This window comes from Gopherus flavomarginatus, chromosome 4 (genome assembly GCF_025201925.1).
Source record: "Gopherus flavomarginatus isolate rGopFla2 chromosome 4, rGopFla2.mat.asm, whole genome shotgun sequence".
NCBI lineage: Eukaryota > Metazoa > Chordata > Testudines > Testudinidae > Gopherus > Gopherus flavomarginatus.
This window is the reverse complement of record NC_066620.1, coordinates 215,141,051-215,154,711: the sequence shown is the minus strand read 5'-3', so window position 1 is coordinate 215,154,711 and position 13,661 is coordinate 215,141,051. Positions and strand designations below refer to the sequence as shown.

The 13,661-nt window shown below is 42.2% G+C and overlaps 1 protein-coding gene across 2 annotated transcripts in view; it reads left to right on the top strand.

Moving 5' to 3' along the window:
* The window catches only part of RAB10 (RAB10, member RAS oncogene family), a 59,148-nt gene extending 45,699 nt beyond the window's left edge, over positions 1-13,449 (top strand). For both annotated transcript variants that reach the window (XM_050948953.1, XM_050948954.1), the window contains 4 exons: positions 681-819; positions 8,817-8,906; positions 9,640-9,741; positions 11,101-13,449. In XM_050948953.1, coding sequence (XP_050804910.1) covers positions 681-819; positions 8,817-8,906; positions 9,640-9,741; positions 11,101-11,184 — 415 coding nt within the window. In that variant the 3' untranslated portion in view covers positions 11,185-13,449. The remainder of the gene's footprint in view (positions 1-680; positions 820-8,816; positions 8,907-9,639; positions 9,742-11,100) is intronic.
* Positions 13,450-13,661: the final 212 nt, after the last annotated feature.

Genomic DNA, 13,661 nt, shown 5'->3' with positions numbered 1-13,661 from the left:
TTTATTGTATTATTTTTTGACTTACATTACTCAACACAGCTTACAAGAATCTCTACTGCTGCTAGTGCTTCACTTTATATAATTCAGATCTAACTTTTACATTGATCGATCGTTGTGAAAGCCAACAAGAAATGTTTTATGTTAGCAATGTTTTTTTGGTATGACTTGGAAAGAGATTTGATTATGGTCTGAAATAATAAGCTACAAAAACTGGTGTAACTTACTATTCTGGTCATTAGTAAATTCAGCCACTGCCTTTTAGGTTCTTGGGCTGTTTAACTGTAGCTGCATTTCTCTTGTCTTTGGTTCTTTTGATAAACTTTGTGGCTAGCTTAGTGGCCTGGGAAAAATTATTTTTTTTTTAAATCCGGTCTTACTGTACTCTTGTGAGCTTCAAGGCATTTCTTCTGTCTTCATGCCACTCACTTCTGGCTGCCTCTGCGGGAGGCAGAAGAGGAGAGTCTTGGAATCTACGTAAATAGGTGCTTAAACAGTACCAACCAATGAATGTCACTGACAGTACTGCAGGTTTCCATGCTATTTCAGATATGGAAATAAATGTGCATTAGATTTTACCTCTGTTTGTCTAACATAGACGTCCCCACTCTTATTTAGAATGTGTCTCCAATGTGTACACATTTTTGGTTTTAAATACTGACTATATTGCTTGCTATTCACAGGGACACAGCAGGACAGGAGCGATTTCACACCATCACCACCTCTTACTACAGAGGCGCCATGGGAATTATGCTAGTGTATGACATCACTAATGGCAAAAGCTTTGAAAACATCAGCAAATGGCTCAGAAACATAGATGAGGTGAGCAGTGCCAATTTGATCCTGTCCTCTGCTTTAACTGCACCTGCTGTATTACAGGTCCAACATGCTGCTGAAAGTAGACCCTGCAGAACTGAGTCTGAGACTTTCAGTTTCTCCCTTGCAAATGTGCTACCATAGTAACTCGTATTATCAAGGTGACAGATGAGGGTAGTGAGGATGGACTTGTCAGGCTGGTTTGTGTATGCTATACCTCTGCCCCATGAGGTAGAGAATTTGTTGATGGTCAGAACTTTGACTGACTGGCAGTGTTGCTCCCTAAAACACATGTTCAGAGTTAAAATTCTAATGCTAACAAACTTCTAAAGTTTATTTAAAAAAAAAAAAGTAGGGTTCTTTTCTGCATTCAAGAGATCGGGTGAAGTTGTGTGCCTTTCTCTAATAAACTGGCTCTGCTGTTAAGAGTGGTTACCAACACACGTGTTACCTGCCATGGTAGCAGCTATTGTTGCAGTAAGAACCATGATACAAGAATAATAGTAATTTCTATACTTGGTGAAATGTACCTGTCCTCCTACAGATTACATATTTATGGGTTTCTCCATCATGGAAGCTAAATGTGTCTTTACAAAGAAGGAAAGATCTCTTAAATGTCAAGTTCAGTTTTGTGGGAACTAAGCACATTCTTGACAGTATTTCATACTACTTCTGGATGGCAAATTCCCTACAGGGCTTACTGACACCAGTTATGTAACGCCACTCTGCCCTCATTGCAAGAATGTCAACCAGTAGAAGTCGGTAGAACAACACAGGGGATCTGCTTTAAGTGGAACAAACTGATCAATATGAAAATCCAAAATGGCTTAATTTCTAGTGAGTCAAGTCTTTATTTGGAGGGGCGAATTAAGTATTTCCTCAATGAGAAATCTGAGATGTCAGAGCAACTCAGCCATGAAGTTCTCCTTTCTCCGATAGTCCTCCTACTTTGATATGTTGGTCACTATTGCTCCACATGTTAAATGGAGAAGATGTTTGGCTTTTCCTGCTCTTCAAGGAAAAGGAGAAGCTGCTTTATCTGATGCAACCCCTTCTCCCCCCAAAACCCTAAAGCAACAGAAAATCATGACTTTTTAGCACTGAGTATACTTGGAGATGAATACTGTTATGCGTTGGTGAGATAAAGGTCCTAGGAATAAGCAAGTGAAGATGAGGCAGTCCCAGAAATGAAATAATTGACAAGTTTTGGGGAAAAAATTGACAGACACACACAACTGGTGGGGAAGGGAGAAGAAGAGTTGGGTGGGCACAGAGGCAAGAGGAAATGGGCACTAAAGACAGTGTAGGAGAATATGTAACATGATCCTTTATGGGTAGGCCCTGTATACTTTGCAGCCAGCTGAACCTAAAATTTGAAGCAAGACCCATTTAATTAGCTGTGGAATTGCATGTGTGAGTGACTGCTGCTTCATGGAAGTTGCCAGGAGGCATTAGCAGCTGAGATGGGAATTTTTGGCACAGCTGGGTTTTGGCACCTAGGAAGCAGAAGGACTTAGGAAAGAAGTATGTTAACTGAGTTTCTGCTGAAATGATCAGTCTTTAAGGCCTAGTCTACACTACAAAGTTAGGTCAAAGTAAGCTGCCTTGCATTGACCTAGTTTTGCGCATGGCCACACTTAAATTTGTCTCCCACTGATATAAGTACTCTGTTATGTTGACATAGTAACACCAGCTCCCTGAGTGGGGTTGAGCCATGGTTGACATACATGAGTCAGTGCTGCATGAGTGTAGATGCATTGTGTTTTGTCAACCCTAACAGTCATCCAGCAGCTGTCCTGCAGTGCTTGACAGACCTGGTCACAGTTGTGAACCTCACTGCCCTGAGGTCATGTGGACCAGAAGCCTCCCCCCTTAAAATACCTTCACATTTTTTAAATGGCTTTCCTTGGTTGTCCATCTTGCTCAGCACCGCTCTATCTGCTCTCCATTGTTTTATGTAACTGCCTAGCTGATCCTGCCAGCTGCATGCTCCAGACGTGCTCTGGCTTGGAATAGGCAGCAGTTAGTTCTCCTGGGCCTGTGGGGAAAATAGGTTGTGCAGGGGCAGTGCCAAACCAGTTGTAGAAGCATCAACATCTATGAGCAGATTGCTCAGAGGATGCAGGAGGAGGAGTATGACAGGGACCAGCAGCAGTGCTGTGTGAAACATCTGCTGCAGCTCCAAGGCTATCAGAAGTCCTGGGAGTCCAGCAGTTGATCTGGTGCGAAGCTGCAGATCTACCACTTGATGGAGATCCCACCACCTCCCTGGCTACCTCTGAGGAACCAGGGTCACAGGCCCGTACCATGAACAGCAAGGAGGATGACTGTGGGACAGGTGACTGGGGGCGGGGGGATCCAGTTGTGCCAAGAGCTGGGATGTATTTTTGATTCTACTGCAGTCCAGTCAGTCCTGCAATCCTGCAGAGGCAAGCCTGAAATGGGAAAGAACCTTGGATAAGAGTGTAAGTAAATTTCCCGTTACAGTGATAGCACCCCCAACTTAGCAGGACACAGCTACTGACTTTTCATTAAGTTATTCAGAGGTACAACAACGAGAGGTAGAGTTGCTGTCTGCTTTCATTGCCCTCTAGAGTCAGGCAGAGGAGGCAGTGCAGAGCAGTTTATGTACACGGGGATGTCCATTGAATCCTGAGAGATCTTGATGAAAGTTCCATGGAGGTATCCTGAAATCCTCTCCCAAAGGGGTCTAGGGATGGTAGCTTTATTTCTTCCTCCATGATAGGACACTTTCCCATGTCATTTGGCAAAACTTCGGCAGGTACTATTGCCATAAACAGGCTAGCAGCATATGGGCCTGAGTTGCTCTGGGATGCCAGCAGCAGCTGTGCTCTATCAGCTAATGGCACCACAACCTGTGGAAAATGGTGCTAGTATGAAGTGCCAGTACCCCATACTTAGTTTCGTGCAACTGAGCAATTTCCTCGAGTGAGGAGTTCTGAATCTTAAGTTTCACTTTTTGTTCCTTCTGTGTTGACAGTGGTACCCTAGTTTTGTCTGTAGGTGTGACCACTGTGGTCTTGAGGAGTATGGCCTCCACACCAGTAGGCCGACTAACCCAGTATGGAGGAGGAGAAAAGAGGATGTGGGAGGACGTGATCTGCAAGATCCTGGAAGCCAGTGCTGCTTCAGATGTTGAACAGAGGCCCTAGGGGGTGAATATTGCAGACTGTATGGAGAAGGAAAGGGCAGACAGGAGATAGGCACAGGAAAAGGGGTGAGGGGGAGAGAGAGGCACCAGGACATAATGAAGCTTCTCTGTCAGCAAGCGCAGAAGCTGCAGACTCTTGTGGACCTCCAGGTTCAACAATCACAGGCTCGACTGCTATTGCAGTCTATGTAGAACTGCAGCATAGCACTTCCCTTCTTCTTTCTCCCTGCCCCAAGCATTCCACATGGCCTCAGTGCCCACATGCCTGCTCCTACCCTCCAACTGGGGGAAAGAATGGACAACCACAGCTTCACCAACACGGACCTGTGAGCCACAGTTGATGCGTGTGCAGCTACAATGGATATCAGTGTGCCTTCCTCCTGTTTGTTTAGGTTCCTGAATTTTAAGTTAAAATGTGTTTGTTTGTTCTTAGCTTTTTGGGAACTGTTTCATAAGTGAAATTTTTGTTTTTAAAGTTATTAATCTTTATCAGTTTACAACACCTGGTGTATAATGCCCATGGGCAATGAAAGTGATGGTGTTGTACACACTCAGCCCATAGGATTGGTGCCAAACAGTATAGTCGTCATCAAATGTACAGCAAGCACCTACATTATTAACTGCACTGTCAGTGATTATATGCACAGATGTGTAGCAAGCATCGTACATTTCCTACCAGACCCCCGTACTGCAGCAGCAGTACACCACCGCACATTACTGTGGCTCGCTGTTAGTGCTCTTTCAAAGCCTCCCTAACCTATGTAGCTCCTCTTTGAGCTTGTCTGATAGCCCTTGTGTCTGGCTGTTCAAACTTGGCAGATAGCTGCTCCACCTCTACCCCATGGCAACCTCCCGTTTTGCTTCACAAATGTTCTGCAGGACAACAGGCAGCTATAACCACTGGGATATTTTTCAGACTGAGATTCAGTCTGAGTAAACAATGCCAGCACCCTTTCAGTCTACCAGAAGCACATCCATCTGTCATTCTGCACCTGCTGAGCTTGTAGCTGAATCTGTCCTTAGTGCTGTTGAGGTGGCTGGTGTACAGTTTTGTGAGCCAGAGGAGTTATGGGATAGGCTGGATCCCCCATGATCTCTATTGGCATTTCAACATCGCTATTGGTAATCCACTGCTTGGGAAAGTGTCTCTCTGCTTGTAGTTTTCTGAACAGTCCTGTGTTCTTAAAGATGTCATGCACCTTCCCTGTCCAGCCAGCATTGATGTGAGTGAAGCATTCCCAGTCATCCAGCAGCACTTGCATAACTGTGGAGAAGTAGTCCTTTCTGTTGATGTGCTCTGGGGGCCAAAATAGGCATGTGTACCATTTGTTGCTCCACCATGGTTTGGGGCACCATAGCGGATGGCTTTGCAGCTATGACCTGCACATTGCAGAGTGTCAGTCCTGCATAGCAAGAGATGGCGATGACCCCCCACAATGGATTTTTCCACTCTAAAATGATTTTCCATTGACCAGTATCAGTCCAGCATTGCAAGTTTCCAGTGTGATCACCATTCGCTTCTCCACTGTCCATGCAGCTCTGTTTGGTGCCCCAGAGGTTGAGTGGCTGGGGTCAGCTCAGTACACAGAGGCACAAGACCTCGTTCATTGATATGGAAATTCTGCAGCAACTGCTTGCATCATAATGCATGTTTTAGGATGACAATCTCACCAGTCAGTGCTCATTTCTCAGGCCCAGAAGCAGTGCTCTGCTGTTGACAGCTGTTCCATAAATACCCCCAAGAACCTTGACTTGATTGTAGTTCTGTCCCACAGTAAACTGACCTGGAAATAGTCAAATTCTCTGCAGTGGTTCTTGTGGCTCTGCAAACACCAGAGGATCATGCGTCCAGTGCTTGCAATGCTCATGACAGTAGTGCCGAGCTGGACAGGCTGTTTGTCAGAGATGGCAGACAATGACAAGCCCTTCTTGGGTTCATGGGAAATTGAAACTAGACACACACATCATGGGATGGACATATGGCAAGTTGTTCCCAGTCACCACTGCGTGACTCAATTCTGCTGCACCACGCATTGCCAAAACCACCCAAAAGACTGCACACTAAACGGTGGCAGCTTGTACACGTGGATACCTACCCATGGTGCATTACATTGCATCAGCACACTCACTTCTGGTGAGTACATGCAACACCGCTGCAAGGAGCCAAGTATGCGTGCCCACAAGCAATAAACTACCTGTAGCGGTTGTGTAACTAGAGGTGGCAAAACGTTGTGTTGTAGACATTGCCTTTGATTTAACTACTTCACTCCTGTCTTCAGTTTCATAGTTAATATCCAGGTGAAACACGAGGCAGTTGACACTTCATAGCTATTGCTTCAGATGGTCTGCCAACCTTGGTTTAAACAGTTAATGCTTTCAAGGTTTTCCTCTCAGTGACCATTAGAAATGTACATTTTTAAACTGGAGTTTACATTCTGTAACAGTTTTTTGTGGCAAGAGTGCACTTCTGTAGCAAATTTCATAGTCATGGAATTTTGGGATACATAAGCCCTGATTGTAAGAGAAGAGAGTGGAGAAACTGGGAAATGAGAGAGTGTAAGAAATAAGTGAGATGGAATCAATTAACTTAAATTACTGAAGAAGTTAGCACTTTTAGTCTATCCTGTACTTACTTGTTCCTTCCGAAAAGCAAGGTGGCACGGTACACGTTTTTCGCTTTAGCCAGTAGAAGTTAATCTAAGTCTCTGGTATTGTGTGGTGGAGTCTAGCTGTACTTCAGAGATGTCTGTTGTTGTGTAAGCACTGTGTGACAAATAGCACTGTGTCTCAAAGGTCAATATTTTCAGTGCATGTTTTTGATCTTTCCTCCTTGCCATCTAAGTAGTCTTCCAAAAAATCCCAAAACTGAGTTGATCCTGGTCAAGCAGGCCTCCTTCTGAAACAATTTGTTTGGGCCACTGCTGTAGGCAGGAAAACCAGATTATATATATCTTTGGTTTGTTGGTTATTTATGTTAATAAATATCTACTAATAGAGTATTCCTTAAGATTGATGAAACAGGAGTAAATTCAGATTACAAACTCTTCCAAAAAGTTTCTGCTGGCATGTCACCAGAAATACTTGAATTCTCCACTAACTGATGCTTTATGTTCTCTTGGTCCAGGAGGACTTCCAGAGCTATGAGTTTGTCACAATTATTGGTTACTATCATGTAAGTAGGGAGGGCTTCCCTGTAAGCAGATATTAATGGACAAATGTTTAAGGCTCTGTTTGGTTCCAGATGAACAGGTAACTGCCTTGTCAGACCGTCCAGAAAATTTCTCTCAGTATTTGATATTGTAGGATTTGAAATTGCTCCCTTAGACATCCAGTAAAGCAGTCGGTTTCATTAAAATGTTGTATATTATAAAATTCCTTCTCTGCACGTCAGTTTCTATATTTTTGTTTGCCGTTTGAGCAATGGTGTAACACTTCATTTTTCTTGGTACACTTTGTGCCGCATTACAGGGGTGTAGTGAAACCAGCACTCGCCCTATGAAGCAGGATTCAGATGAGCAGCTTGCGTGCATGTCAGCACGAGATACAAAGCTGACACTTAGAATAAGATTAATATATTCGTTGTACTCTTCCGATTCAGTGATGCTAGAAATTCTCTTCCTTTTCTCAAATAATGCTAACGAACCAGATCCATCCATTGTACTCAATCTCCAGGGCCAGATTTCCCATTTTAGTGTGCGTTTTGTTGAAGCATTTCAAGATCACCATGTAAATGGGTTTCTAGCTGCTGAATGGAAACTAAATGCTTTTGTACAGATTGGGTTTGGATAATTAAATTGTTCACCCAGCCCTACATCTATATGATCACCCTACCAAATAACTCAAGAAGAACTGTTAGAACTTAGCCGGAAGCATTTCCTGCCAACCACTCAGCTATTTAACTTTTCAGTGGCTGACCCTTTTAAACACATTGCTTAAACAAGCTACTTTCTGCACCATAACACTGTGCAAAGGAGTCTAGAAACACTTAGGCCTGATCTACACTTGTTGGCATAGTTGTGTCAGTCAGAGGTGTGGGGGGGAAAAAGCATGCCCCTGACCAGTACAACTGTGCCAACCGAAGAGGGCTAACTTCATTCAGGGAGATGGTATTTCTACAGTGACAGAAAAAACCCTTCTGTCAGTGTAGGCTGCATCTGTATCATGGGGCTAGGCAGGCATAGCTATGCCAGTATTTTCTCCATAGTGCAGACATATCCTGAGAAAGATACCTCAAAGTCAGTGATTCCAGTTCATGAAAGCTTGGTTATCTGTGTTGGCAACCCTAGACTTTCTCTCTCATCTGTCCTTAGCGTTTTAGCCTTTATGAAAATAGGACTAAATGTTCTGAAGGCAGTAAGCCAGCAGACATTAAATCTTCTTAGTGGGGCGGGAAGTTGATTCTTTCCATGGGTAACTGAGCTTAATTTAAGCAGCATTCAGTAGGTTAATGTCTTTAGAAGAATGCAGACTGCCAGCACCATTTGGTCCTTTTTATGAAAGGAGGCTTTTCTAATCCCAGACTACAGGAATAGAAAAACAAGGGAAAAATTGACTTCTACTGGAGATGGCAGAGTTGCCTTAAAGTTGTAGGCTTTTTCTGCCATATCCCACTTCCAGGGTATGAGTTCTTTTGTGCAGAGCTGCCCCTTAAGGAACATGCTACTTAGCACAGTCCTGCCAAGCTCCACCAAAGAGGGTGGGCCCCCCCTCTATGAATTGAACCAAAATGCCAAAAAGATGAGTTAATAGAGAAGTGACCAAGGTATGTGCATGTTATCTTTGAGTGGATGTCAAAACATATATAACGAGTTATTGCTTGTTCCTGTTTTAGCATGCCAATGAAGATGTGGAGAGGATGCTGTTAGGAAACAAGTGTGATATGGAAGATAAGAGAGTTGTACTTAAAACAAAAGGAGAACAGGTGAGTGTCAAGCAAGAACTGGTTTGCAAAAAAGTGTCACTGAGACCTTCTCTGATTTGCAAAGATGAAAAGTATGGAATCGTCCAAACAGCCATTATAAAACCCAAGCTGTTTCAGGGGTTGTATTGCTAGAGAATTTAAACTCCATCGTAAGACCTGCCAAAGAATAATATAACTAATATTGTACTTGCTAATGACTTGTAAACCCAGGAGAATGTTTTCTTGGGTGGGAGGGGTAGCTCAGTGGTTTGATTATTGGCCTGCTAAACCCAGGGTTGTGAGTTCAATCCTTGTGGGGGCCACTTAGGGATCTGGGGAAAAATCAGTACTTGGTCCTGCTAGTGAAGGCAGGGGCTGGACTCAATGATCTTTCAGGGTCCCTTCCAGTTCTATGAGATAGGTGTATCTCAAATTATTTAATCAAAATCCTTTTGCTTCAATCACTTATACCATATAACATAGATTGGTGTCATGTATTAGATTTTGTAACTGTTTATAATTGATCATTTCTGAATACCTATTTCTGTGTACCTCAGTAAAACTGTTTTGTCCTCACGGAGCATTAGACTATTTTGATTAACTCGTAATCCTTGCACTCTTGTCTGCTGTACTGAAAACCAATATTACACCTGCTGCAGCAAGCTGGTTACTAACCATAGTTCTCATTGAGCACCAATGTCTAAACTGCATGTAAGGCTTGCTAATGCTAATCTTCTTGCCTCTTTTGGTTTAGATTGCGAGGGAGCATGGTATTAGGTTTTTCGAAACTAGTGCAAAAGCAAATATAAACATTGAGAAGGCATTCCTCACATTAGCAGAAGACATTCTTCGAAAGGTAAGTGCCCATGGAATTTGTTTTCTCTAGACTGCTTATTGAAAACCAAAATCGCTTAAAATAGCTCATACAAATCAAAACTAGCAAGACCTGAGAATTTAGCTGAAGAGGTGTAGATTCCAACTGTAAAATGAAAATCGACACGTTTTGCAGACGCGCTATACAACCAGGGGAAACTTTGGATACTTCATTTTGTCTTAGATTGCACCTTTATTGCAATAAATCAGGCATTGCTGGGAAATAGGAACTGTTAAATGGTAACATTGTTTTTGAGAAGACGCTTTGACACACAAGTCTAGAGTGGCTGTCTGAAACTGGGGGTATTTTTGTAGCTCTGCAGGGGTATTGTGGTAAAGGAGAAAAAGAAATAGAAACATAGCTGCTATCCTGCAATACAGCAACATGCTAATTGATCACTTAGATCAGGTTCTTAGCTGCTGAAAATAGAGGTTAGCATCTGAGCAAAACCACTTGAGCTTAAGGTTTCAGTGAGGTCTAACCAAGTTTGCATCCCATGATGCAAGCAAGCATGGGTGTCTTAGTGTCTCAGAATTTGTCTTACAAAGCAACTTAAAAGCAAACTCCTGACTAGACACGCAAGTACTTCACAGAAAATATGTTCCAATCACCAGACTTGATACTGAAAACTGGAAAGCAAGCCAAATGTGTAAGACGGTGTTTTTTTAAAAAGCGCTTGTAATGGGGGGCGGGGGAGAGAATCCCTGTGGTAGATAATTGCCCAAGAAGGAATTGAAAATGTAGAGCAGATATATTGCTATTGTAAGTGGTTTTGTGTGATCTGAGTAAACAGCCTATGCTAAAAATATGAACAGTCTTAGCTGCTGAGGAGAATGACTTGCCTGAACATTAGCCAAACAAGAGGCAGCTTGTCTAAGCTGCCTACCAAAACGCACTAAACGAGCGCTTCTCTGTACGTAGATTATTCTGACCTCAAATAATTTTTAGAAGAGCCCACATAACTGATACTCGAACCCTCAGCTACATTTGTTCTAAGCTATTGCCTGAATGTCTGTCTGTCTCCCTAGTGTACTCTGTGACTTGGTGGTAGGATAAGCAAAGCCCCAGTGTAAGTCCCAAAAGCAAGGGCTGGAAGCAAAGTTGGGTTTATTTTAGTGATGGGCCCAAACTGCAAAGTTTGTTCCAAATTCCGGAGATGATGAGTTTGATATTATAGGACTGGTTCAGCTGAGCTGCAGCTTTTAACTCCAGATCTCCACAAAGTTCTGTGCAGGTTGAGGACTACATCTAATGTATGGGCATGTTATCCTCAGTATAAACATGGTCCTTTTGCATTCTCCTTTCCCTCCGGTGCTGAATGTTTGTGTCTCTTCATTGCAGACCCCTGTAAAAGAGCCCAACAGTGAAAATGTAGATATCAGCAGTGGAGGCGGGGTGACAGGCTGGAAGAACAAGTGTTGCTGAATGTTCTCCTAGATCACCAATCGCCATCTTCCCCCTCCCCCCCTTTCCTTCTCGCTGCAAAATAAACCACTCTGCCCACTTTGAACCTTAAATGAATGTTTTGTTCCTCATCTTAACAAAGCTCCAGCCTCCCTTTGTTCTTCCATTTAGGACAGCTTGCTGACTATAATTTTCTCAACAACATGTATAGAAAAATCATGTCTGACTTTTTTTCTTTTAAATGTATCTGCTCAACTCACCACTACATTTTGGTTGTATTATAGTCCCGTTCTTGACATTAAAACTTATAGCAATCATTTCAGCTCTCTTCTGCAAATTGTATACGAATAAAAGTTAGAATTAACACTTTATTTTGTACAACAGTGGAATTTTCTGTTATGGATAATGTGCTTGAGTCACCATATTCTATAGACATGCATCAGCAAAAAAAGCCAGGAAAAAAAACTCATTTTCGCCTTGAGTATGTAAATGGGGTTAATTTTGTCCTGTGCCTTATGTGGAAAAGAAGTTCTTTTTTTTTCCTTTTTTGTTTTGGTGGAAGCATGTGCAGGAGACGTACCATCCACACGTGACCATTTAAAAATATTAAACTCTTTTGTGGTTGCTTTACTGTGATTGTTGGTGTAGTGAATAGAGGACAAAGGGTGTTAAATTTAAGATCTTTGCATCTGCTAAGTCTCCTTTTTGGTGACCTAGCCATTCAGAGCTGTTCCTGCTGCCATTTTTTCTCACTGGCAACTTCTTTCCTTTTGCCTGCATGCTGCTTTTATTTGCTTTTCTTCATGGTGTGATGTGTTAACTACAAGATGGCAACCTGGTATGTTTGCCAAAGTTAATACAAAGCACTGATTGAGCTTCCAAGGTAAAATGTTATGCCTACTAATTTCCCTCTAGTCAATGTCCGTTCATTAGTATCTTCCCTCTCTCTCCTCCAGCATAGCCTGTGGGTTTTATGATATGGATGAGGTATTTGCATGCACTAGTTTTTGATGGAGGGTGATGTGGTTGTCTTACCTTCTTTGTGTGTGACTATAACATGCAGTTCCCAAACTGACAACAGTTAATATGAACTTAAAGTCTCTACTACTAGCTGCTTGAACAAGGCATTTCGTAGCCTAGCAAAAGGTTAAGTAAACTAGTCTTTTAAAAACAAAAAAGAAGTTGGCAGTTGTGTTGAATTATTGCCTCCCCTACAACTTCCACTTTTTCTGGTGTTAAATTCTTTACGATGATAAAATTTAATTTGTTCTTCATGGTCATTCTCGAGCTCATTGTTTAATCCTGGTGGAAGACAGCAGGTGACTCATGCAGGGAGGTAGAATTGGGATCCCTGTGTTTTTGTGTACCCATAGGTGTTTAAGTTTTCTGCTTTGCTTTCATACTTCATCTGTAGATAAGAGTATGCTAGCTTTGCTATTTTCCCAAAAAGACACCTGTGCTGAAATCATTGAATGGCTTCATCCATTTCTAGTGGAGAAGAGAGTTGAAGGACCCTAGAAAATTTAGACTGCTCATGTTCAATTGGGTGCCCTGTTAAGGAGAGCATTTTAACATCCAGCTGGATTGCATAAAAACAGTGAAGGAGGATTCTCCAGCAAAGAACACACATGAAAGTTTCTAGTGGAACCCCAAAAATCTGCTTTTTCTGAATCTGACTGACTTGGCCTGACCTTTGTGCACTTGGTTGCTTGATCCTCCTCTACTAAATAGTGAAATCAGCAAATGACCCTGACTTGACTTGACTTTTTAACGAAATGACAGTCTTTGAAGGTTAGATTCTTGTATTGACCTATCAGTTTAGTAACTTTACCGATGTGTCTTCCTGGTCCTCTCTTTTTTGGCAGTTTCTCTCCTCTGTACTCATTCACCCTACCCAGTTGAGTGGCTGCTGAGGGGAAAAAGCAAGAAACTGGAGCTCTAGGTGATGAACTGACACTGTTTGTTTGTTTCTCATGTATTAAGCATATTGATCAGCATTGTAAATAGACAGAATGTGGCTACCTTTTTGTTAAATCTGCACTTTCTAACGTTATCAAAAAAGGGAAAATGGAGTATACATCAATTTTTGTATGGTCTGTTTAAAACATGGGGTCTTTATTTGCTTAATGGGGCTTAGCCCACCTCTGTAAGTCTGTTGGGATCCTTTGTAGAAGCTGTGTTCATTCAACACCGAGCAGTTAGAGAACAGTCCACTCTCTGATACAACTAGCTACAAATTCAGTTTCATATTCTACTTAACAAGTTAAATAAACTGAAATATTTCTAGATGGTCTACTTCTGTTCATATAAAAACATGATTTCCAACTGTGCGGCTTGGCTTTCTTTTACTTGGAGTACAAGACACTCACTGTTGGTTTGAAAAGAGGGGAAAAGCATCCACTGCACATGCATATGGTAAAGAAACAATTCCCACTGAAGTATTAGCAGTAATTTTATATTACTGCTTTCTAGCAAATCTTGTATTTGTACTTAAAAGA